The sequence below is a fragment of the Paralichthys olivaceus genome, chromosome 2 (genome assembly GCF_024713975.1).
Source record: "Paralichthys olivaceus isolate ysfri-2021 chromosome 2, ASM2471397v2, whole genome shotgun sequence".
NCBI lineage: Eukaryota > Metazoa > Chordata > Actinopteri > Pleuronectiformes > Paralichthyidae > Paralichthys > Paralichthys olivaceus.
Genome location: NC_091094.1, coordinates 5,695,338 through 5,721,261, shown reverse-complemented (window position 1 = coordinate 5,721,261; position 25,924 = coordinate 5,695,338). Strand labels below are relative to the sequence as shown.

Below are 25,924 nucleotides of genomic sequence, written 5' to 3'. Positions count from 1 at the left end.
TCGGCGTGATCCTCAAATGAAAAAATCAAGTTGATCTCAGTGGAGAATAATATCGAGATTCAATGTTATTTACGGAAGTCTCAACTTTCAATCCAAATTGTCCGAGAGGTCGTTAAAGTTCTCAAAAGTAAACTGAAATATAAAAATAAATAGCATTCAATACAGCAACTACAACATTAGGAAAATCTAGAGCTTCTAACTGGACCTTGTGGTGAGATTACACTGTAACACTGGTTTAATCACAGCTGTGAACTTGTAAACACAGTTTACTCTTAACAAATGAAGAAAAAGAAAAAGATCCTCTTTGAGTTTCATTTGGAGTAAACTCTGATGCAGAACTTACTTGGAGGCTGATCGAGGGTGACGATCAGCGCCTGAAGTGCATAAAGTGCTTGCAGCTGTCGCTCAGTGTCTGAGTTAAGGTACTTGAGTAATACAGGCAATCTCCTCTGAATGATGGCCGTGTCCACTCGACAGATGGTGTTATCATCTGTACAGTGAAGCAGGAGGCAGAGTAAATTCATTTGTTCGGCAGAGAGTAAATATTGTAATCAGTGGTGCGATTTCAGCAGAGTAGAGGAGTCTCTTACCTTTCACTGCTGCCTTACACACAGCTGTCATCAACGCCCTCAGGAAGGGAGACGAGCTCATCTGAGAATCATCCAGGTTCGCCTGAGAATCGGAGAGGAGGAGGAGGAGGAGTGAAAACACAGTGTCAAAATCAGCTTAGAAGGGACGACACTGAAGAACAGTAAACACTTGAGCCGTTATCAGACATGACCTGCAGGTCTGCAGAGGACTGATATCTATGAGTCATTTGGTGCAATTTGATAAAATGTGAGGAGACTGTTGGGCCTTGTAGGAGGTTTAATCTACTGAGTGCTTCTGATTTTATTTATATTCTACCAGATATTGGTGCGGGTTGAAAGCATGTAGATGAGTAATGAATGTATTTCTGGTCTCAAACTGGAGCTTATGTTTTCATTTGTATTGTTTGTTTGTCAGCAGGGTTTATCAAAAACGACTAAACAGGGAGTAACTCCGCCCCACTCCGTCTGCCCTTCAGGGTTTTTACCACTAAATCCCAGAGACTGGTTGATGCCACATGTCGTACCTCCACCCAGTCGAAGATCTGCTCGTCACTGGCCATGTCCTCCAGCAGGAGTCTCTCCAGCTGTTGTCTCAGCTCCTCCGGAGACAAGACTCTATTGGACAGAGTCACCTCTGAGCTGGAGGCGTCCGACTGAACAAACTGGAGTTTCTGTTTGAGTCAAGATGACATTGATATGTTGAGAAAGATGATGAAGCGGAAACAATAAATAGGACATTTCCTATTCATTTTTATTAGTTAAACAATAACCAAGTGTTTGAACATTGATAATTGACCCTTGATGAGCGTTGACCTTCATCACTGACCTGTTGTGAGATGAAGGCCTGGACGTCCTCTTCCTCCGGCAGAAGGTCAGTCCAGTTGAGGCCAGATTCCCTCCACAAAGAAGCCACAGTCCGATGGCTCTGTTGAGACGAGACCGGACAACGTCACAAACCTATGATCTGAAATGTCTTTCTTGATCTAATTCATTCACTTAATGGATGAGAGAATATTTTCTTCCAATTAAAAAAGCAAATCATCCTCGTTGATTTCACCGAGGGCTACATTTAGCATTTTACTGATTTCTAAAAATGATAATAGAATTATAATAACAAAGTCCATCATCTATGTCTATTTACATTATATCTGCAGCTGAGTCACTGGTTGTAAACTACCTGCTTCTTAATGAGAACAGGTGAAAACAGTTAACAACAGACTGAAGTGTTTCTTACCATTTGTTTGCATAGTATGTGCAGTATTTCAGAAATTAAGATCCCAGCTCTTCCCACAGGAAGCAAAGGTTTGCTTAATTCACTGTGAACAAACAGACAACAGAAATTAAAATAAACCTTTTAAGTCTGAACATATCTTTCCTTCACACACAGCTTAGTTTAGAGCAAACACTCATCACGGTAAACACTTGTGTGGCTTTTTCATGGGGTTATTCTTCATATTTGTGAGGCAGTGACTAAAATGATCAGCTAGAGTGGTTTGGCCTCCAAGCTCGTGCACATGGTGTTGATTAAATGTTTTTTTCCTGGACATCAACTTTCACTAGATATCACACACATGGGGTCCATGAACATGAGTGTCTCCCACCTAAAGAGCTCTCTCATAGAGAAGCCCCCCTCCTTCAGCACAGGGCTGAGCAGCTCGGCCAGGTACAGCCAGATGTGGGGAATGTCGATGGCCATGTCGTCCGCTTGCTCCAGCGTGTCTGCAAACCTGAGAAAAGAAACAAGGATGTTGTTGTGGTTCGAAGAAGAGCTGCTACAAAACACAGACCAGCATCTAATTATTGGGCACAAACAAAATGATTTCTTATAATCAAAATTTAAATTCAGGAAGTTTAGAACCAGAAAATGTTTACATGTTCCAGAAAGAAATCAATTCATCTTTGGCAATTTACTTTACAATTGCCTTATAACTGACGTTATTTAAAGTTTGAGAGGGAGAAACTGAACTGAAACTGAAAAATAAATAAATAAATTGGGCCCCAGTAAAGGGACAGAAGACGTTTTCTTTCTATAAAAGGTATCCCTGCCAAAAGAGACAATTCTTTATTTCAAACAACATTTTAGAAAACCAGAAACCACAGAAAATGTTCAGTTATTCTCTCTTTTCCTGTATCAACATCTTTATAGGTTTTGAAAAATAATGAACAAGATGATAAATGGCTGAACATCGACTAAATCTATCTACATTTACTATTGTATTCTCTACACAGGGTTTCAAAATTAATTTATAAGCAGAAGTGAGCAGGGGGAACTGACCCTTTGTAGAACTGGGGTTTGGGCATGGTTCCCTTCTGCACCAGCTGGAAGAGGAGCTGGCCCATGTGGTCCCGTGTGATCTGACTGCGTTCCAGAGTCGACTCCACCCCGACCCGTATGAAGATGTGCAGCTGAGAGCACAGATCAAGTTCTTCCACACACTGGACAGCCTCCTGCAAGAAAGCAGAGGGGTACGTTCAAGACTGTGACCTGGGGCCTGTACGAAGCAGAATTTAGTGGTTACCGGGGTAAATTCGGGGGTTCCGGCCCTATGAAGCTCGTTCACTTGGTATGGGGGTAAATCACCATGGTAACTTATGCTGAATGGATAGCCCGTTCTGGAGCAAGTTAAGTTAGAGATATGAGATCAACCAGTATAAAATCTCCAACAACTGGCCGATCAATTCCTTTTAAACATGTCATCACCGTTCTGAAAGAATCCCGTGGAGTTCTGTGTTAGAAGGTCTCTGACGAGGACAAGGGTCTTCAGAGACCGACAAAATCCTTTTGCTTCTCTGATGAGTATCTTTTTGAAAGATATAGATTTGCATCAGAAGGAATAATAAACCTTTGTCGGCTGCTGGAGCCGAACATAACCAACCTGACACGTAGGAGCAGTGTGCTCACACAACGTCTGCACTGATCTACATTTCTTTGCTTGTGGGAGTTACTCATATTGAAGTACTGGGTGTGTACCACTAACACACCCAGTACTTCTCAATCCCCCCACTTTCCAGATGCACCAGACGCATCCTTAAACCTAAATGCCAAATGCGGACAGTCACATGGTGCACAACAATAAGTCCATGTGTTAGTAATTGCAAACATTTCCACCACAGTGTCCTCAGAGTCAGTGTGTGTGTGTGTGAGACACTAAAGCTCATGATAGAGGCAACATCATGTGATAAAGTGAAACGTTTCATCTCTCATCCAAGTGGCTTCTTCACCTCAGTTCCACAGGTCTTGTTAGTGAAGAACAGATTCATATCTCGTGGCCGAAAGTTATTTATCTTGTTCCCAAACATTTTTATGTCGTGGCCACGCATTTCTTTTTCCTCCAAATGTCCCCAGGGGCTCCGAAACACACTCACACAACCAGAAATGTTTTACCAGCTGTTCTTCCTGCATTTAGCAGCTGTAACTGTTTCTTTTAGTCTGAATGTGTTTGTACTATTCCCATGTCTGCGATTGGTCAGACGCAGTAAACACCGCCCATTTCATGTGCACGCACTCAGATCTTGTGAGGAAAGCCTGGGTCGACTTAACAATCTGAAACCAGCATTGTGTGCTTAGCACCAAATCATTTATTTGAAGACTAAGTTATCTGATTTGAAAATGAATCTACAGACGCAGTAATCTTTTCATTGTTAATATTCTTCTAAGCAGCTGTTTGTTGGTGTGAATAAAAACGTGAGCAGTTATCAGTTGACTGAATCTCAGCACCTTGTAATCGTTAATGTGCAGGAACTCGTCGATGATGGACTTGGACTTCCTCTCGATCTCCTCCTCAGACCGAGCAGGTTTGTCTATCGTCTGGACAACGGGCTCAGGTTTCACTGTCAATACAATAAACAACAGTCACAACAGTGAGTGAATGTGTCAGTATCATCGTCATGTCTGTCCAGTGTTTGGCAGCACCGTGTGTCTCACCAGGCTCTCGGACTCTGCTGCGCTCTGGCTCAGGTTTGTCCTCGGTGACACTCGGCCTCCGGGGCTCGGCTCCCTCTCGCTCCCTGTCTCTTCGCGGCTCCTCCGGGCTTTGACTCTCCAGCAGCTCCTTTGAACTGCTTCCCCTGATGAAAGGACCAGGGCGCGATGATGGCGGCACGGAGATCAGTGGCTTCTCGCTGCGCTCTCTGCCTGTACTGCTACGACTGGTGGTGAATGAAAAAAGGCAGGAGGGAAGGATGTCAGTGTAAATGAGGACCTCTGAGTGAGGAGATAAAAAACAACAAAACGTATCAAGATTTTCAACCTATTTGGAATTTAAACTAAACTTGTTACAACAGAAAAACCTTAAATCTAATTATTCTCACTGACCTAAACAGAAGCAAAACAAAACCCTAATTACAAAACTAATTTCCATCAAATAGAAACTAGTCAGAGTTTTAAGACATTCTCCTCATGTGGCAAAACAGAAACCAACAGGATCCTTCAATCAGAAAGTGATGTCATCTTATACCTTCCCAGAGTTCTCCTGGAGTCAAAGTCTGGGTTCTGTGTGGGGGTGGAGGAGGGTTGAGGTGAGGGGGTGGACTGCAGCGCTGAGAAACGGTTGATTCCCGCCGTACGTGACAGTTCTGTTACAGAGATAAAATGTTATGAGAGATGAGTGGGGGAAAAAAACGACCAGAAAATCAAGGGTAGTGATTGTGGATGATGCTGTTTTATATCAGGGTTTCATCAAGTTAAATGTAAGACCTTTTTAAGAATGTAATGAATTCAATTTTCGTAAAATGTGATAGAATTGAAATATTATCAGACTCCCAGATTTCTAACAGGCTAAATATCTTAGATGAATCAGTGACAACTGAAGCTAAACAAAGCGGAGAAGTCTGCGAGTGTGACCTCACCTGAGTCACTGGCCTTGGCTCCTCCACTGCTGCCCTTCACCCATGTGACTTGAGCCCGTGGGCCCAACTGGATCTTCTCATCCATTTGAGGCTGCAGAAAGACAATCAATCATGATCACCCTTCAGATTTTCAGCAATAAAAAACTACAGAGGGAAAACAGGTAACAATAGTAGGAAATATGAAAGCAAAAGTAAAAAGAATGAAACCTACAGGTAAACATTTCCACTCTTCTGAGTTCTCAAAATGTCCAGCAGAGGGAGAACTAAGCTTCTTTTCTAAGCACAGGTTGAATTCTGCAATGCCCAATGTTAATCAAGGACAAGTTTCAGCCACATTACTGCATCCATACCATACCTTTACTTTCTAAACATGAGGTGATCCAACAGCTTGGTGAATGAGAGTGCTCTCTGTTCTGCTGACACTGAAACATGTCAGAGTGCATCCAGCAGGTGGAGATGCAAAAAAGATATTTTCTTTCCATTCTGCAGTACCGCATAGATCCTTTGTACCACCTTATCCCCGCTGAACATGTAAACTACAGTAATGTAGATCAGATGGGAGCAGGGAGTTCGTACAAACAGCCCTGTTGTGATGATTCCAAGGATTAATCATGAACAGTTATGTGACCCGAGTTATCTAAGCCTAACCCTGTGTACGGTTTCTAGCCAGAGAACAGAAACCACCGACGAGGAAGTCTGTGACTAACATGGAAAAACATTCAATGAACATGACGAACTTGTCACAACATGAAGAACGACCTCACCACTTTATCTTAATTACAAAGCTGACGTTCAACCGAGTTTTCAAAACAGCCTGCAGATTCAGCACGGACCATCAGACACTGAAAAAGAGCCACACAACGTTTCACGTCGTCTGTGATCAGTTTATACGCAGAGGTCGTTGCTGACATCAGGAAAACTACTGTATTCAGCTTCTACTGCTTTGATTCATTTTTCTAAATTGAACTCATTAATTTAATGTAATCATTGAATCGATCGTCTCTGAGTTGAGGCGTGAAATCGTGGGCGTGAGGAGGCAGCATGAAGACATTTAGTGATGATCCTGAGGACATTGATCTTTAAGTAGCAAATAACATCATGATATTTTAGTTGGATTCAACTCAATCCAGCTCATCTTCTGATCGGTGCCACATTGTAACACAATTAGTTAATGATTTATTCATACGCAGACACAAATGCCCATTATGAGTCTGTTATCAGTAATAACAATGTTCAGTATAAAATGTTTACAAATATCTGTATGAATCCTAAAATATAAAGTTTCTGATTGTACAGCAGCATCTTAAGTCCTGACTCTGCTTTATGATCCAGCTTTAATTTAAATTAACAACTTGATGATGCTTCTAACGCAAAAATAAAAAAACAAAAAGAGAACAATTATCTCCTGATGAAAAATAGCTGTCATACACGGGGGTGACACTGACGAATGATGTACACGATCACGTGATCTCTGCAGCAGCGTTAACACGTCACTTCCTGCCTCTGTCTGCTGCAGCCTGCTGCTCCACCTCTCCTGAATAATGCGGAGGATTTGATGCTGTGTGGTGCATGTGCGGAAGGCAGACAGTGGGTCAAGTCTGTAGCCAATTCTCCAGATGTTGCCAGTTTCAAATGATATGACCATGTGCATGTGTCTCCTGTCTGCAAGTGTGTTCGTACACTCCTCACAGTAGAAGGTGTCGTGTCAGTCACTGACTTAAAAGCAGCTTCAGCGTCTGAAATGAAGAACTAAGGCTCTGTCAGCTTGTCTCACCTTGGAGATCTTTGGGATCTTGTTGGGGTCGATGGTTCTGCTGTTCTTCGTCATCGGCACAGTGTTCCAGGTCTCCTCTCTCTGGACGCGCTGATCTCTCTGCTCTCTCTGCTCTCTTGGATCTGTGAAGACACACCCGCACAGTAATAAGGAAAAAATCAAACAGGGAATTAAAGGTTTAAAAAGAGTTCACGTGAAATGCAGCGGAGTCATTTCTGACTGTTTCTGTGGTGCGCTGCGCTCCAAGATGAAATATTATAGGTCAGTTAACAGATGGGAGGGAGTGGGGGGGGGGGGGTCCTGTCTGTGGTTGGACACAATAGCATCTCTGCAGGCTATAGGGACAGGAAGTCTGCCTGTACACTCGCAGGCTTCCTGAGTCACTATAGCTGTGCCGATGTGATTCTAAGCCTTAAAGAGGATTTAGACTGCAGGCCTGACCTGGCCGTCTCTTGCTGTCCTTGGAGAGCAGTTGCTGGTGCACTTTTCTCTGCTCCTCCTGCTCTTCAATCTTAGCCTCCTTGTGGATCTGCTCGATGGTTTTTGGACCCTGGTCGGCTCTTCTAGACACCCAGTTGTGCTGAAGTAAAAAAAAAAAAAATTGTTTAGACTGATTTACATTAAAGAGGGTTTTTCCCTACTGTGTTTGTGATGGTTTATATAATATCAGATGTGCTCAAATATGGTGCAGATAAAAGAAAAATCACAAAGACCCACTCACCAATCTCAGGTCGATTACATCCTGTAACATGAACCGTATCCGAGACGACGTCTTCCTCTCTTTGACGATTTTTTCCATCTGGTTAAAATACTGATCCATTCGAGGCTGGTGAGACACAGACGGAGAGAGAGATTAATTTAATTTGAGACATGAAGGTCATGTTCAGCATGTCACTATCCATTCTACCAGACAGCAGGTTTCAGGGATTTCCACATTATTCCACAGAGTTGACCAATTGTCCAGTTTATTACTTGGAGCAGTCCTGACTGCCTGAGATGAAACCGGAACATTTAATCGACACGTCAGCAGAATGAAAACTGTAATAGCCAAAAATGAATGGATGCAATTCACTCTAACTGTTGAATATTAAAGTTTCCATGCTCAGGAAACGACCACATTAAACAGAATGAAACTCCTCTGAAGGACAAGTTGGATGATTTGTTAGCACTGAGATTTAATGTGAAGAAAGAAACACTTTCTGTGCATTAAATTCTGTGTTAGAAATGTAAATATATTAAAGTAGGAAACAAGAAGGGCAAAAAAAGCAGCAGAATTAAGTGCCAAGTGCTATTTAAGTTTCCCTGGTCAGAATGTTTTCTGTTTGCGGGGTGACTGGTATATGATGAGGATCAAATCACACATCACAGTGCAGCAGAGAGAGAGAGAGAGAGAGAGAGAGAGAGAGAGCGTGGAAAGGCCATTGGATCATTCATGTCTCTTCATGTATCTAAGGACTCCAGCTGGGAGTCACTGAGTGAGACAGAGCAGAGCTGAGTGGGGACACTGTGGGGATATTCCCGTTTCCTCATAACCTACTTATAAGCAGCTGACGTGGGACTCAATCACACCAGAGCTTTTTTCTTTTATGTCTTGGAAACCTTGGCTCCTAAATCACTTATTTGACAAGTGCAGAATAATATATCTTAGTGGGACGTAAGCAGAGACATGAACTGATCTTTGGCTGCACCTCACCTCTTCATCCCTGCAAACAACACATATCTCTCAATCTTTTATTTTGAAATGGCCAACCGGCTGCACATTATTCTGTAGATTGTATTTGACACTTTCTATCTGTAGCCCCTGACAACATCTTGTTTTATCACACTCATTAAATGAGGTTAACTTTTACTGACAAACCAGGGATTCTTCACAGGTTCATGCACCTTCCTTTGCAGACTAAAACCTGTTGTGACATTAAATCAAAGTGACCTGACTTTCTCACTCATTAAAGGAACGGTTTGAATTTCTACACTTTGTCACTTGATTGACGCCACTCTCTTATCAGGTTTCTGCAGGTTAAGGTCTGCAATAATAAAGAAATTTAAGATTTATGTCATATTAACTACTACCAGCTCACCTTGGCCTTCTCAAAGTCAAGGTCCTTGCCGATGGTGGTGAGCAGTCTGCACAGACACTCTAAAGACTCTTGGTCGTGGTTCTTCAGCAGCTTGACCACGCAGTCATGCATGATGGCCTCCGTTAACATCTTGAGCTTGAAGAGTTCGCCGATGAACTTGATGTTGCCGATGGAACGCCGCCGGGCAATGTCCTTGGCTTCCTGCAGCTCTTCCTGAAGACGGTCACGCTCCGTCTGATGAGACCAAAGAAACAATTTCCATGAAATGTATTCACAACACCTTTTGAACAGAGTTGAAGCGGAAACTAGAAATGTTTCGGTAAAGATCCGGCTTCACACTTACCGACGCAGCAGAGTCCAGCTCCTTCTGCTTCCTCTCAAACACCACATCGTCCACCTTGTCTTTCTCAAACTCCTTCTGACAACGGTTTAGCAGCAGCTTGCGAAAGTTCACTGTGTTGTTGGGTTTGTCTGTTGTGGGCACTTTGAGCTGTACATGAACAGTAAGTGTAATGACTTTAGTAGAGAACGTAAGTATAAAGACAACATGAGTAATGACTTAACCATTTAAGAGTCAGGGGATTAACAATAGATGAATGAATTAAGTGATCTTTGAATGCGCCACAGTTTATGAAAGAGCAATATTTAAGTACTCCTCCGAATCCAATTTTAAACTATTAACATTACAAACAAAGGAATCTCTTGTTCCAAAGTTGAAACACTCCTCTGCGCAACATAGTGACCTGCTTACCGTGGCGAGGCAGCGGCACATGTTCCCGTAGGCCACTGAGAAGCTGGGCTCGTCGATGGCTTTTTCAAACACCAGGTCAATGACTCCTTTGAGCCTCTCCTCCGTGTCGATGGTCAGGTCCGTCACCTGCTTCATCAGCTGGTTGAACTTCTGAGGCGTCAGCTTGTTCAGGATGCTACGGACCTTCCTGAACAGGTCCTGAGGGGAACAGGTGATAACAGCAACTTAAACTCTGAGGTCATCGATCAATCTCTCACTCCAGATGAAAAACAAATCCTGTCGTAAAGCTACTATTGTTGATAGAGACACCGTTTCTCAAGTCGGGAGAGGAAATTATGTCAAGTCGTTTTATTCTGTGCAACAATCAAAAATGTATCAAGTAATACGGAAACTACATACTCACTATGCTTTTCCAATATTTACACATCTAAACACTATTTTTACTGGAATTTCCAATAATCTTCAATCAGGTGGACTTTATCATTAATGATCAAAATTAGTCTGTATATGTAATTTCTACATTTGCCCACTGCTTTGTGGATTTCCTCTCACAGTTTATTCTGTCGTACCTGTGTTCTCTGCGACTCTGGTTCCTCTGGGAGGCTTTCCCTCTTCATGCCTGGTTTCCAGGCATTCTCTGATTTCTTCAGCTGCACATCGTCGTGCACAGACAGGCTCATGATGATCTTCCTGGGCGGTGGTCGCCGCGCCCCAATGTTTATAAGCTTAAACAGGAAGAAAGGAAAAATTAATATTGACTATGACTCAACATCTTTCAGATTAGCTGAAATAATAGATTTTCAATTCCAGTTTAAGAGGCTCTATCCCAAGTTAAAAAGTTCTGCCTGCCAGTATCTGCTTCCATTTTTTGAGCCCAGCGAAGCTCTCGCCTTGTATTTAAAGAAAAGATGCCATATAAGTCTGATCAATGTTCTTGCCTGACTGTTGTAAAAATAATGAATAAGCCTATTTTCCAAAAACTATTTTTTCCAATCAACCTGATTTTGTCCAAGGCAAAAGCAAAAACATATTAAGATATCTCAAGAGTTTTCTGTGTTGAATTAACCATCAGAAGAAACTAAGATCCCCCAATGGTATCAGATCACTGACCTCTAACAGAATTTTATAAATTCGGAAAACTTCCTGTACTTAAAAGCAGCATGTTATCAATTTTGCGGGAGCGTTGAGTGAAACAGAAGCTAGAAAGTGGAGGAGTGTGTTTGTATGGTACTTACTGCAGCGCCCCGTCCTCCCATCATCTGTCTGCCAAAATCTGCAAAGGCAGGTGTGAAATCAGGTCCTCTGGAAATGACCCGAGAGTCCACGACTCGAGATGGCAACTTGTTTTGGTTCATCTGCAAAACACACAGAGACGCACACAATGAGGTGAACAGCAGGGGGAGCAGTGAACCCCCCAATAATGGCAGGCAAAAAAGAGTCTGGTGTGAGTGTGTGTGTGTGTGTGTGTGTGTGTGTGTGTGTGTGTGTGTTCTAACTCAGTGGACCCTCAAAGGTGACCCTTGCTGAATGACAGTCATATAGCACATTACCAGCTCTTGCTTTATGTATTTTTACTGTACTGGTCATAAATTAAACTGGTTTGGTTCAGCGAGCTGCTCAGGGAGAGAAGTCAGAACCAGATGTTTGAGAGAGGGAGGGAGGGAGGGAAGGAAGAAAGGAACGCGGGAGAGAGTGAGATAGTTGTGGGGGAGGAGGGAGAAGAACAAATCCAGCTCTTTGTCTTTCAGCCGTCTTTGACTTCCTCTAAACTCCTTCCCAGTGAGATTTCACCATCTCCTACAGAGAGTATGAGATGGTGGGATTGTACCAATCAAGTGTTCTCCAGTCTGGTTGTTCTTTTAAGAGAGGTGGGGGAGGGGCACGTAGTCTGAACACTGCCAAGTGTGACATAATGGCAATGTGATTTTAATCAAGACAGCGTTTTACTGGGCCATATGCTCCACCCATACATATGTGTGGATCACAGCAATGGACTCAACTCTCTGTGGTGCATCTTTGATCCAGTGCAAGTAAAGAGAGTAGAGCCCAACACAGCATACTGCTACGAGCCAATAACGGAGAACAATGTTATACTCCACATTATAGGTGCAACTAACCATTACCATAATTATTTATTCATTTTATTTATCATTTAAAAGCCCAAGCACTCAGGTTTACTTCCTGAGAAACGACCACGACAGTTTATCAGGACTTACTGTGAGGTTTTCAAATTGTTCATCTATAAGTTCGAAACACAGTCAGTGAAATAAAACATCTGATTATAAATAATCTCATTTTAGTGGCTATAGGTAAAGAATCTTGACATTTTTACTTCAGGACTAATCTACTCATTGTTACAGCTCCAAATAATAATCAAGCGATAATAATTTGGACCACAGTAGAGCTGAAACGACTCCCTGATCAATACGATCATATTTAGAAACATTTTCATGAATTAATTAATTAATTTTGGTATTTTTTAATTTAAAAAAAAAAAAAAAAAAAAAAACTTAAAAACATCTGGCTCAGGGAGAACGAACTCTATTTCCAGTCATACAAACCAAAACAATTAATCATCAGATCAACTGATAATAAACAGAAGACATTTGCAGCACTTTACATCCTATCTTTAATCAAGAGCATGGTCTTTCAGCTTGTAATGATTTGACTCACACTCAAATAGCCGATGTTTGTGCTTAGATTTCCTGCACTCCAGCCTTGGCTCTTCTCCTTGTGCTCACACTGCTTCTGAGCATGCGACAAATGTGTCTTCTCAGATTTCACCTCTGTTCTTGTATTTTTTTCTTCAGCACTTAGATTTGTTTGTGCAACAAATATGTCAAAATTCCCCAACCGAGTGCCAGGTGCAGTGCTGACAAACGAAATTGTCAATGTCAAATCAATGTCCTGCTCTCAAACTGAAAGACCAAACTCTTGAATAAAGCAGCGGGAAAAAAACATATTTAAAAGAGAGCCAGACAATTCACCCGACACATTCCAGTTTTAAAGCCACATTGAAGAAACTGTACGGACATTTCCATTCATTGATTTATTAACCGTCGGCTGTAATAGGTTTAATCACAGTACAATAATTTTGTCTAACAGGCTTTGAATCTGCAGCTCGCTCTGTAACATACCTTGTCTAGCACCACGTCACTGATTGGTGGGAGTCCCTCAGGCTTCTGTATGCAGGCAGGCTTGAACTGGAAGCGCAACAGGAAGTCCCTCCCATACTGACGCTTCCCACTGGGATCGGTCAGGTCTGGACAACCAAGAGAAAGAGTAAGTATAGTAGCATTACACACTGGCAAAAAGCAGAAATAGTGGGGAGAACTAAATTCAAGTTCTGCATATGGTCACTTCAAACTGTCCAGAGAATAAAGTCCATCTTTACCGTCTATATCCTGTGGCGCTCCTGTGGAGTTCTCCTTGTCCCCAGGGGTGGCTCCACTGTCGCTGCTCTCTGTCTCTGAGGTGTGGCCGGCTCCGTTCCTCATGGGCTCCAGCTCAGACTCACCGTTCTCTTCTGGGGCGGCGAGCTTTCTGTCAGCCTCTGGGCTCCTGGCAGGTGCCAGAGCAGGGGCGGCTGTGAAGACTGATGCAAGGGGCACAGGGCTGTGGCTCAATGGAGCTGCCTGCAGGGCCTGGTCTCCAGCAGGTTGATCCACTGACATTGGCTTGTCCTGTTAAGGAAGCAAGATTCGGTTTTCAGGTCCGTCTTTATTTGTCAGTAAACTTTTTTTAATCAATTCACAAGATAATAAATCCCCAACAGCTCAACGGCTGCTGTCATGTCGTACTCTGTCTTGAGGGAGAGTTAAAGTGCAAAGACAATTATTTTACAGTAATATTTCATTCCCCACCTCTCTACAAAATATTTTTGCAATCAATTGTGTAGTTTTTGTGTAATCTTGCTAACTCACGAACAAACAAACAAACGCAGAAAAACCCCATCTTGGCAGCTCAGCTCTAGGTGCGCTTACTTTATAGTGTTTGTTCTGTGTAGACTAGACGCCATGTGACAGCCTGTAAAACCTGCTATTTGTTGGTATGAAAATTGTCCCACAGCTACGATCCCAGAATCAAACAATAAGGGAAAGGAAATGAGGACAGGTCAGAGCTTGATTTTACAGACAGTGGGCCGGGCGAGGGTGAACATGATGGATAACTCCTTGATGTCGTTCTTGGAAGATAACAACACCCCAAAGTAATTTACGTCTGCTTCCCCAACCACACGTGGAAACATTTTTTCACTTGAACTATCGCCTACATCGTGTCTTTCCTCTTCTCTCTCAACCTCTGTCTCACTCCTTTGATTGTTGTTTTAAAATTACTTGAGATTTCAACCATTTGGGAAAAAATGGTGACAATATCTCATTAAAAAATTCCAAACATTTGTCTGTGTGTCGACAGACTTCTGAAAAGAATACACATATAATTGATGATACATACTTTGAAGCTCGTGTTTTCTTCCCCCCTTTTCATCAAGTCTTTTTTTTTTTTTTACCTCATCCTCCTTTTGAGGTTCGTCTCCAGCAGACATCCCTTCATTTGGTTTCCTCCAGGTCTTTGGTATCGCAGAAGCCGTCTGATTTACTGCAGGACAGCACAGAAGCAGGAACATGCAGTTAGTCAGTAAACAGCAGAACCACAATGAATTTAAAAGTGAAATTTGTGTCCAAAAGGCAGTGATGACAGGAAAACCTGTCTGTATAATGAAACCTTACAACCGGTTCTACACTTAAAACAGATATAAAATTCTTTATGGTTACGTTGTTATGTCTTCACTGCCTTGATGATTTAAAACTCATTCATCTCAAAGTAAAACAAACAGCTACGAGCACATAGCATTTAACAAGGCAGAACAAGAGGGATAAATGGAAAAGGATAGGTTTCCCATTGAGTTATTATTGTTAAGGTTTCCAGGAAGACACACAGCTGTTATTACAGACACAGATCACACTCATTTAAAATCCATTGGTATCTTACAAGAAATAAGCTCTTCAAATTCCTTACTTATGGCATTTTAAGTATTTGCTTATTATCATTTATAGCAGAAACAGGAACATGAAATAATAAAGCCCATAAAAAATGATTTTAAAGGCGTGTGATGTTGCTTTCACATTCTGTAGGGACGTCAATTATGCTATAAACATTCAGTTCTACCTGTCAGTTTTTTCTCTACAGCTGAATCAGAGCTACCAAACTTCCTACAGTCAAACAAATGCAAACAAACCATTTGTTCTGAACATAGCATATGTTTGTTTCTGGCAAATACAAATATGAAAGTAGCAGACTTAGAGAATTGTCTCTCATGTCGACTGCCCTGTCACCAAAAGAATCACAAAGAGCAGAATAAATGTAGTAATAAATTAGTAACTGAGTCATGTGTGAATTTTAGAGCTCCTGAAATGCAGCAGATGATATTACCTGTTGTGGGACTATTCCTGATGAGTGCTTGATGCTGGGACTCTGTCTTGCTGTCAGCAATGCCACCATGGACCTCGGTCCCTGCTCTGGGTACAAGATCTTTAGTGTCTATGGATTTGCTTGGCTCCTCGGCCTCTGTTGTGGCCTGCACCAGAGGCGGAAGGCCAGGGGGGAGCATGATGGGCAAAGCTGGGGCAGGGCTTGAGCTCAGGGTAACTGGCACCACAGCCACAGGAGCCATAGGGGCAAGCGCAGCAACAATGGGAACCTCTGGCCTCATGTCAGAAGGCAAAGTTTCAGAGGAGGCTTCTCTGTAAGCAGGACTAGAGGCCTGGGGCTGGAGTGCAGCAGGGGGCATAAGAGAAGGCTCATGGGCCACCGTCTCCAGCTCAGTCCCGGGCTCTGCAAGGCCGTTCAAAGCCTTGGGGGCTGCTACAGACAAGGTAGCCAGAGTTCTTGGGGCGTCTAAGAGAGGCTTGTCTGTGTTGGGAGGCTGAGATGGCGCCACGGAGGGTTTCTGCTCCCCAACTGAAGACGAGTGAGAAGAGGCTGACTCCCTGACTGAGGGACGTTCACTTGAGTTGGCCGCTGTAAGTGGGAGATTGACAGGGACGCTGAGCGAGGCGGGGAAGGGAAGCTCTGGTTCACTTGCAGGAGGTGTGGGCTCAGTTACAGGTGTGTTGGCCTCCAGTCTCTCCACTGGGGCTTCAGGCTGCACAAGCCCAGGTGAGGAAGACTTCTGGACAACTGGCTGCAGTTTTGGCGCATCTTCTGGAAGGAGGAAGAGTACAGATGAATACATGTCTTCAGAATTCAATTAGCAAAAGGTAATATTTATCTCACAAACTATACTTAACAGTTCGTCACATATAAGTAATGTAATACAAAATATAAATCTGGTTAAAAAAAGAGACATTTTGTGACAGTGATCTTCAAGTTCAACAAGCCAGAAAAAAATTTACGTCATTTTTGAGGAAATTTTAGTTTAAAACCGCAGCCTGAAGACAGAATGATTTCCAAAGCACAATGTACTAAAAGGTTCAGGCTAAGTTCAGGAAGCCCTGCTGACATCAGACTTTACACACTGTCAGTGAAACGAAAGTGAAAGTGTGAAGCAAATTCTGGGAAAAACAAAACTGATATAATGTGTTTCGGGTAAATTTCTTTTCAGCAAAAGATGATTTGTGGAGATTACAGGGCTCAATGCTCCAAAGATGACATTGCCTGGAATTAGAGGCAATGACACAGCAGTAAAATAATATTCTTATTCTTGAGGGTCTAACGTTACATTTTTACAAGTGGGTCATTTCATGTCAAATCATCATATTTTTGGGCCACACAGTCACAGATCTTATAGAAATGTAACGTGCTGAGTTGGTCACGAGTTACACATGGAACTGAAATTTGACATGTCACAGATCTTAATTGAGATATGGGCTGAGCAAGTTAACTCTGGCTGGTCATATCTCCTTTAATATAGGTCACAGAGAAATGATTCTCAAATGATTTTAAAGCTCTGGGGATAAAACCGCGTTGGTTAGATTGTTAAGAGTGTTCTTGTTCCAATCTGTGGAAATAGAATTTTTTTTAAATGGTGAGTGTGTTGTTGCAGACCTGGCCCTGGTTTGGTGTCAGAGGCCCCTGCTGTCAACGGCTGCTGCTGTGGCTGTTGTGGTTGCTGGGGCTGCTGGGGTTGCTGGGGCTGCTGGGGCTGCTGGGGTTGCTGTGGCTGTTGGGGTTGCTGTGGCTGTTGGGGTTGCTGTGGCTGTTGGTGTTGCTGGGGTTGCTGGGGCTGTTGGGGTTGCTGGAGCTGCTGTGGGGGCTGCTGTGGGGGCTGCTGTGGGGGCTGCTGTGGGGGCTGCTGTGGGGGTTGCTGTGGCTGCTGGGACTCCAAGGTGTAGCCTCCAGGGGGGGCCTGCTGTGGTTGAGGAGTCTGAGGCTGCTGCTGCTCTGGAGTCTGGCTGCTGTTCAGCTGCTGCTGCGATTTGAGGTAGAAAATGTGAGGATAATGAGGGTGCGGCCATAAAAACTAGCAACACAGAAAACCAGAAAGACGGGCACAGAGATGAAGGCAGTGCGCATACAAACAGATAAACAGACAAGCAAACCCAAATGCAGAATTAAGCAGACAGTCCAATGGGGGTATGGTCAAGAAAAAGACAGGGGGAGCAAGAGAGAATGAAGACCAATGTAGGAAGAATGACAAGAGGGGGAATGGCTCAGAACAATGCAGAGGAAAAGGGGTTGATTCAAAAAGAAAAAATCAAAAGGGGCACAAAAAGACAGAACAAGAGAGGAGAGACACTGTTAACATCTACAGAAGGACAAAGGGAGAAAGAAGTCACAATGTCCCTCTTCAGAATCCAGGAAGGTTGTCTCTCGTGGGTTCATTGAATTTCTTACATTTTTTTGCGGTTGTCGTTTGTACAGTGGTTTTCAGCATAAACACCTTGTTTCCCTGAGACTGTAAAACCAGTGTTCAAAGATCTAGGTTAAAAACACTCCTCTCTACCCATTTACTAGAAGGCCAAAAGACAAAGATTAATTATTTGGTTTAAAGCTGAAATGTGGAACTTTTATAAATAAATGAATGTTTGTTACATTCAAACCCTGGAATCTATCAATTCTGTAGTTTCTTTGTTTACCAGAGTTTTTAAATATGGTGTTGTGATGTGTTTTATATCAACCAGCAATGATTGATTTGCTGGGAAAAACACATGGACAGAAATGGAGTAGAAAACAGCAACTAGAAATATGGATGAGCTGATGGCAAAGAGCCTAGAGGGGTTTCTGTTCCTCCAAATAGAAAAATAAAGAAACTTGGCAGCCGTCAAAGAAAGAAATCAATTGGTGGCAAGGAGACATACGAAGCATATGTCAACAGCACATGTTGACAGTGTGTAATTACTCTCACTGCCAGGGGGAGACAAAAGATCTACACCGCAGGTTTAAAGAAGAGAACTGAATGGGAATGGCAGACCTGAGTGGATTCTGTAGAAGGAGCATACACACAGTACATAGGTAATCTACTGTAAGAGACAGTGAGTGATAAGAAACAGTGACAGGAAGGAAGAAGGTATCAAATGACAGACATTACATTGAATTTACTATACAACTATGAAAAAGAAGTGTTTTTTTTCACAAGCCATGACCTCCACCTATAAATATATAGTGTGTAATTACTCTTTTTGTTATTTTGCAAATCAGTAAGTCTTTGATTGGGTAATGTAAACATGTGCTGAGCCACAGCCGATAGGCATGTAACAGTTTGGACTCAAAGTCATCGTGAAATTCTTAAGAGAAAGCGAGATGTGTAAATGACACAGACGCTGTGCCCTGTCTGTCACCCACATGGTGGAGAGCAAAAGGGATTAGAGCGGAGAGCTCACACTGCTACCAGGCAACACGAGACATCTCTCCACCCCTCAGCTAAAGATCCTGGCTAATGAGCTGCTGCTAACTCTACATACCTCCACTGTAACTACTGCGGGTGAGAGATGGGTGAGTGTGAGTGTGTGAGAGAGTGAGAGCCTCACCTGTGGTGGGGTGGGGGTAGAGGAGGGGGGGCCTACAGGAGGTGTTGAATTCCTGCTCCCTGAACCTCCTGCCATGATCTCCTCTGTGATGTCCCTGCCACCCTGATTGGGGTCCCGGATACGGATCTGGGAGGACAATGACACAAAAAACAAACCTCACTAAAGCACCCACGTCTTTGAAAGACTCGTACTCTGCCACATGTGTGTGAGCCGTCAGCTGTGTTACACACTGTTACAAAATGATACTGAGGCATGATTTCAGATCCATGCAACATGGATACATCTTTTCATGTTCGTAAAATATCCATTCATTCTTTCTATAGATCTAGTAGAGCCCAACAAATATAGATTTGGGGGGGGACTACGCCAACACCACCATTAAGGAGTAAAAAAAAATTCCAGTGCAGTTATATCGACCGATACCTAAATTTTTCTAACTCTCACGGCAAAGAGATGTAATTATGGCTTGACATTTTACAGTTTAACCACAAACCTTATTATTAACTATGAATTAAAATAAAATAAAAACATTCCATAAAATATAAACATGGATGATCTTTTCAACATTTTTCATTTGGTAAAATAAAACTTTTCATATTCATGTTGATGTCACCGATACTGATACGTCTATGAAAGGCTCTTATCAGCCGTCATTATAAGCAAAACAATAAATTATTCCATGGCTTTTGGTAAGAAATGTAGTTTGTGGATTCTATTCATTAGATATATTGTAGCAATTAAATCTTAAAGTCGACCTAAACTGAAACTATATTTATTTGACTTAAACACTGAACTCAACTGAAGTGAACCAGTAAACTCAACTGAACCACTGAACTCAACTGACCTCCGTTTCTATCTATTCAACTCGACCCGAATCGAGTCAACAACTGACCTCAGCTGAACTGAGCTCAGGGATTCAGCGATGTAGTTCCAGGAGCGGCCAAGAGGAACTCCTAAGATACTCACTGTTTTCTTCTCACGCTTGGCTGGTGGAGGTTGCTGTGGTGTAGGCACTATGATGGGGGGTGATGGGGGGTACACAGTCTGTCCTGGGTAGTAAGGTGGGCCAGCTGTGGGAACGGGAGCAGGGACAGAGGGCGAGACAGGTGGGTGGTACCTGAGGGGATCTGGATGAGTTTTGGGAGAAAAGAAAAAACAGAAAAGAGATTTTAGTAAAACGCAGACAGGCTCCCTGCTCTGTGGGCACACGTGGCTGCTAGGTAGTGTGTATTTGTGCTACTGTGTGGTGAACTACTTTAAATGTGGGATGTGGGAATAGTGCTGGATGTGTAATCTGTGTTGGATTAATGACTCACGATATGGGGCAGGGTACTCCCCCGGCCCAGGACCAGTATAGAAGGTGCCAGACCCTGGGGGCTGAACAGAATACTGCTGAGGAGGTCCCACGTAGGGCGTATTGTGGCGATACTGCAGGTAAAGAGGACAAGGAGAAACATATTAACAAAACACATCATCAGCGAGGACAAGACAAATAATGTACAATGTCCTTTTCAAAAATGTAGCACGTATATTATTTTTTAACATTCCAATCTTATTTTAGGGATTTTATTTGAGCACATTTCCCAAACATTCAACTTTTAACAATGATATGAATTTCAGAGTTCCCAAACATTTTCGATTTCAAAATTCCATACTTTCCAGACCCATGTTCGTTCTGACCATAAATGCCATTACACTGCATTTACACCCATTCACATGTTGTTGTGTTGCAGCTCAAATCCTTGAAATACAACTGATCAGTCCACACTCAATAGCTCATAATGCAACATGAAACTGAAAAAAACCCTCATTCAGAAGGAGAATAGGGAATGCCTTGTTTCCACTGCAGTGCATTGTGCATCGTGTGCAACCACTGCATTTTCCTACCCCGCAAGAGGAAGAGTCTGCTATGACATCTGAATATGCTGGAGAGTGAGAAAAAAAAATCCTGCAGGAGTATATTTGTTAAGCTGTTAAATGTAGAAACAGCTCGAGACTGACAACACAAACGACAACTCTCTCCGCTCAAGCTCTATAAACTGAGTTCAGCCTGAGGATTTTCTTATTCTAAGGAGACATAGACTAAAGTGTGTGTTTCTGTTTGAGCCAGCCTACTAATGTGAGCTGCTCTTTTCTAAACGGACTTAGCTCCACTCAAGGAACTCACACAAACCTGGAAAACAAGCTGCAAGTAGCGTCACCATCACTATCACCTGACATCAGAGGAAGCAGTGCCAGCCATTACATTAGAAAGGCTAGCGCGATACATGTGATCAATAATTTAGCATGGCCCTTTAAGGAGGTTATAAATATTGAAATGGCCCTTGATAGGAAAAAAGGTTCCCCGCCCCTGAATGAGAGCAAACAACGCAACTGTCCCCAGGTCAGTGTGTTTGTTTTACCTGTGGGATGTAGTACTGTGCAGCCTGCGGGGAAGGGAAAGGCATGGGCGCCATGGTCATCATGATTGGTTGATTAGTGGGGTAGACGGCTGTAGGAGTCTGTGAGCCAGGCCGTATGGAGGGTGTGTTTGTCGGGATGGTGGGCCTCGCAGTCTGCATCTGAGTCCTCTGGAAAAACTGAAGGTAAGACGGGAGAGAAACACACAGAGATAACAGAAGACATTAAGTACGATTCATTTCTGCAGGCTGCCATGCTTTATCTAAAATAGAAACAAGTTCAGTTTTTCTGACGTCTTCACCATTTGGCCAACACATTTCTCACAGTGAGGCACCGCTGGTGTTTAATCAGCAGCAAAAAAACAAACAAACAAAACAAACAAAAAAAAAAAAGGACCAGCCCCACAGATTTCTCTGAACTCTCCTCATTGCTGCAGACCATGAGATTTCAACCACTGAGGGGTAAACTGCTTCATGATTTTCATGCAGAGATGCAGCCCGTTAAACTAACTTTATGCTTCAATAAACAACTCATAATTTACCTGAATTACTTCACTAAACCTCACTGAAATGTAGACGTAATATTCAAATGAAGAAAATCATGAATCAGATGTATACCATCTACAAAGTAGGGAGCACAACCCTGTTCAGATACTTTTTGCTTTTGAATTTTGGCGATTTGTATTTCAGCATTTATTCAGAGAAACCCATACGATTTTCTGATGAGCAACAAATGCTTTACCAGACTCCACAGCAGTTATAAAATATAAGCTCCCGCTGAACGGCTGCAAATACCTCTTTCTGTGCCCGACCTGCTCAGCCAACCTTTCAGTTGTACTAAAAGTGTGACACGTGACACAGCTGTGTTCATCAAGCAGCAATATGGCCTTTTCTTGTGGATCACAGAGCACTGACGATGTAGAAAATAAAACTGTAGCTGCTGTAGAGACTTCAGCTACAATGGCTTCTAGAACATGTTTCAATCAGTTGAGAGTTTAATGTTTAATTAAGTTTAATGACGAGCTTTGTGTTTGTTGGACAGTGCATAAAATTTAATGCAGGAATCTTTGAGTGCCAGTCAGAAAGAAGAGCACAATGAACAGCTATGTTCCAAACAACTAGGGCCCAGGTTGGGAACACCCGCCTGCAGTGAGCGTGCTCCGGTGAAGGAGAGCACAATAAACAATGCTGTAAAGCAATCTAAAAATACCCAGGAGGGAAATCACCTTCAACTTAATAAATCAGGTTCAATGGCTTACTTTACTGTAAATAGAGCAAGTCCGGGACATAACCGGGAAACTGTTCATTACCAGCTACACTAAGACGGCCTCTGTAAAGTCACTGGTACGATAAGAAATGTGAGTCAACAGACAAGTTCTCAGCGCAAATGTCTGAGTCAGTTGCTACAGTGAGAATACAACAGGAAAATGTGCAGAAAAATTACAGGGAGCAAGTGGGTGTGTGTCGATGGCGTTTCTAACATGCAACGGACGCAAAAGTGAGGAAAAGATGAGAAAGAGATGCAACAGACGTGGAAGACGCCAACAAAGTCAATATGCTTTTTACAAAAAACATGCGATTTCCGCAGCAGATTTTTTAACATCATCCCTCCAACATGCTCTACTCAGGCGCTGCCCCTCATCTGAATGTTTAAGAGATTTTCCTGCTGATCTGAAAGTGTGTGATCCAGGCAAACCTCCTGCTGCGTTCTTCATGTGTGTAAGGAAATCTTCGGAATGAGCTTCTATTAAATAACATTGTAGATATTTCCAAGAAGTAGTACACATTTCATCACTCGGACATAGAAAGGAACTGAACACTTATTTAAAGGAGTAATATACTGCAAAACACTCTTTCATCCCACATGCTGTTCATTAAATTGTGCAAGCTCATTAAAGATGAATCATGAAATGCAGCTAAGATTACAAAATTATGAACTGAGAAGTTTAGTAATGATCCGCTACAGGATTAAGGACAGGACATGTAGAGATAATGATGATAAAAAAAAGGAAGGTCCTCGCATCTGAGCATTCACTGTAGTGAGAATGAAGGGGGATGTACAGGGTTAGAAGTTAGTAGGGATGGGATCATTTAAGGACGATCCTCATCATGCCATGCAGGTCTCAAGAGACTTTTAAACAGAGTTAATTGTTACCTGGATGGGCCTGAATCCTCCCTTGAGTATTGAAAGCAGGAAAGAGAGAAAAAGCCAATGGGAGACTGCACTGGTGAGACTGAAGCCTCAGTACAAAGAACAAGCATCATTCACCCACACACGAAGGCAGGAATCTATTCAACGTAATTTTTCATCCACTTAACACAGTGACTGGTCCGGAGCATAAAAGACCAACTCATACCATGTAAAAGAAAATCTGAATCAGTGCTGGTAAATTGGAAGAATGGGAAAACATCTGAAAACTCAAAAATGTCAAATAATTTGTGTCACCCTCGCGCAACAGACACATACATACAGTATGTGCACACAAGCCTCTCTCACCACATTTTACTTAGTGTTTCTTCTCTCTCATTGTGCAGCCTGAGCCTACGCGCCAGTCGGCCTCTCGTTTTGCCAAAATGCAGTTTTCAGTTCCCGGTGGGACTTGGTTGTCACCTGCAGAGCTGACTTAGCAACAGATATGATGTTGAGGGCCGCGAGCAAAGTGTGATTGGATTCACAGACATCTTTCTATATTACGGAGCTGATAGGTGTCACCTCACTACCCTGGAAGTCTGGTACAATATTTATGATAAAGAACAACAGAGTTTAAACCTTTTGTTGCCCTTTGTTTTTGCTGTATAGCAGAAGAACACATAACCGCTGCCAAACTAGTGATGCAATAATTCCTGTCTCTTAAAAAATATAACTGTATAAAAAGATGGGCGGCATGACAGCTCCCTGAAAGGGAAGCCAAAGTGTCCCGATGTTTCCTTGGCTGGTTGCAGCTTAAGGTCATAAACCTGCCTCCTGCATGTTAGTGGATAGGAGGAATTTTTCATTGGCGATAATTTTTCCCAAAATTGTTGTCTTAAGTTTTTAAATATGCTGTAAAAATGGCCTGAGACATCATGATATGCAGCTGAGACTGACTCACAATTGATCGAGCACCTGTTTCAACCTTGCTACAGCCGCTCCCACACCACGATCACTAATTCACAGACTCTGACTCAAGTGCAAGATGGTATCACTTGTATCTGGGATAACGAGATGAACTGGAGACACGTCTATCACAGTCTATGGTTTTGACGTCGCATGACATTTCCACTTTTCAAGGCCAACAAATTCACGGATCAAATTCAGATTAATGGAGTAATTTACACTGTGAAGCGCTTTTGTTTTTATGTTTTATTTTCACTGACTTTGACCTTTTGCTTCACAAACACAAAAACACTGTCATACTCCAGAGCTGCGTCTGATATCTAAATAGGTCAGTTACACCCTTAAGTGGGGGATGAGAGGAAATAAAGATGATTCTTGTTTGAAGACAGACTTTTGGCCAAATTAATTAATTTTCTGATCCCTCTGCACCCTTTCACTGTGCATCAAGTGTGTTTCAGTGGGACAATGGCTGTTTTCTCCATTGGTATAAAAGGCCACTGTTCAGCTACATCTGCTTTCCAACTCCACTTCCGTGGTGGCACAAGGGATCCCAGCGCCAGTTTGTGACAGCCAGGGCATGCACAGTGTGTGTGTATTACACCAATGGCAGTAAACACATCCGACACATTTTGACACCATACTATTAATAGTCTGTTAAGATTTGCCCACACAGAAGCATCCATAAGGTGAGGATGTTAGTTAACAACTTAGTCAGGACACATCTTTGTGGTGTGAACAACACATCAGTCTTTGGAGGGGGCAATTGTATTAATCATTACAACATGAATCAACTAACACAACAATAACAGGAAGTCACATGCACTGAATGTCAGCACCTTGAAATGTCCAAGACTCTTAGCGTCCAGGAGATAATTCACAAACATCATAAATACTGCACCACCGGAATTGAACACATTAACATGGCCCTCGTTATCTAATGACCTTTGGTTCACAAAGTGTCAACTGTCTAACAGGATCCATCACAGTGTCATTTACACAAATGTTAGTCATAAACCCAAACACTGGGGCCACACAGTTGTCCCAGCCCTTTTCCTTGTTGACAGTGAACCTGATGACCACTGGCTATCCCTCATAACTTCGTCTTCTTACACTGGGAAAGGTACGGTTAAACGCACAAAGGGGCGGATCCAGGGATCACTTCCTGTTGACATTGTGAGAAAGGACTTCTTTTTTTTTACTTTTTCACCAATAACTAGGAAATAATTCATGGATCAGGCATTTTAAGCAGAGTGTGTGAAATTTTGTTCCACAAAACAATTAAACAGCCAAATTGATTACAGCGCATTAATGTAATTATTGGAAACCATGAGCCATGGTGTCATGATGGTGTTGTCACTGCAAAAAATTAGAAAGTTATAGCAATGCATGCACAAAAATAACAAATGTCCCCTTTTTGATTT

General features: G+C 42.6%; 1 protein-coding gene across 21 annotated transcripts in view; it reads right to left on the bottom strand.

Annotated features, from left to right (window-relative positions):
- Window positions 1-25,924, bottom strand: part of eif4g3a (eukaryotic translation initiation factor 4 gamma, 3a) — a 45,475-nt gene that overhangs the window by 1,218 nt on the left and 18,333 nt on the right. For 6 of the 21 annotated variants that reach the window (XM_069532436.1, XM_069532467.1, XM_069532486.1 and 3 more), the window contains 28 exons: window positions 21,410-21,586; window positions 20,324-20,435; window positions 19,974-20,134; window positions 19,008-19,142; window positions 17,086-17,500; window positions 15,472-16,242; window positions 14,549-14,637; window positions 13,436-13,724; window positions 13,179-13,303; window positions 11,277-11,396; window positions 10,611-10,766; window positions 10,042-10,239; window positions 9,634-9,780; window positions 9,291-9,524; window positions 7,934-8,038; window positions 7,654-7,792; window positions 7,213-7,334; window positions 5,439-5,529; window positions 5,048-5,165; window positions 4,516-4,739; window positions 4,309-4,421; window positions 2,866-3,038; window positions 2,192-2,317; window positions 1,825-1,906; window positions 1,417-1,515; window positions 1,115-1,261; window positions 591-672; window positions 344-490 (listed from right to left, as the gene is read on the bottom strand). In XM_069532436.1, coding sequence (XP_069388537.1) covers window positions 344-490; window positions 591-672; window positions 1,115-1,261; window positions 1,417-1,515; window positions 1,825-1,906; window positions 2,192-2,317; window positions 2,866-3,038; window positions 4,309-4,421; window positions 4,516-4,739; window positions 5,048-5,165; window positions 5,439-5,529; window positions 7,213-7,334; window positions 7,654-7,792; window positions 7,934-8,038; window positions 9,291-9,524; window positions 9,634-9,780; window positions 10,042-10,239; window positions 10,611-10,766; window positions 11,277-11,396; window positions 13,179-13,303; window positions 13,436-13,724; window positions 14,549-14,637; window positions 15,472-16,242; window positions 17,086-17,500; window positions 19,008-19,142; window positions 19,974-20,134; window positions 20,324-20,435; window positions 21,410-21,586 — 4,897 coding nt within the window. Of the gene's footprint in view, window positions 1-343; window positions 491-590; window positions 673-1,114; window positions 1,262-1,416; window positions 1,516-1,824; window positions 1,907-2,191; window positions 2,318-2,865; window positions 3,039-4,308; window positions 4,422-4,515; window positions 4,740-5,047; window positions 5,166-5,438; window positions 5,530-7,212; window positions 7,335-7,653; window positions 7,793-7,933; window positions 8,039-9,290; window positions 9,525-9,633; window positions 9,781-10,041; window positions 10,240-10,610; window positions 10,767-11,276; window positions 11,397-13,178; window positions 13,304-13,435; window positions 13,725-14,548; window positions 14,638-15,471; window positions 16,243-17,085; window positions 17,501-19,007; window positions 19,143-19,973; window positions 20,135-20,323; window positions 20,436-21,409; window positions 21,587-23,561; window positions 23,583-25,924 lie in introns of all 21 variants that reach the window. The other 15 variants (XM_069532425.1, XM_069532401.1, XM_069532407.1 and 12 more) reach the window with 8 other exon arrangements.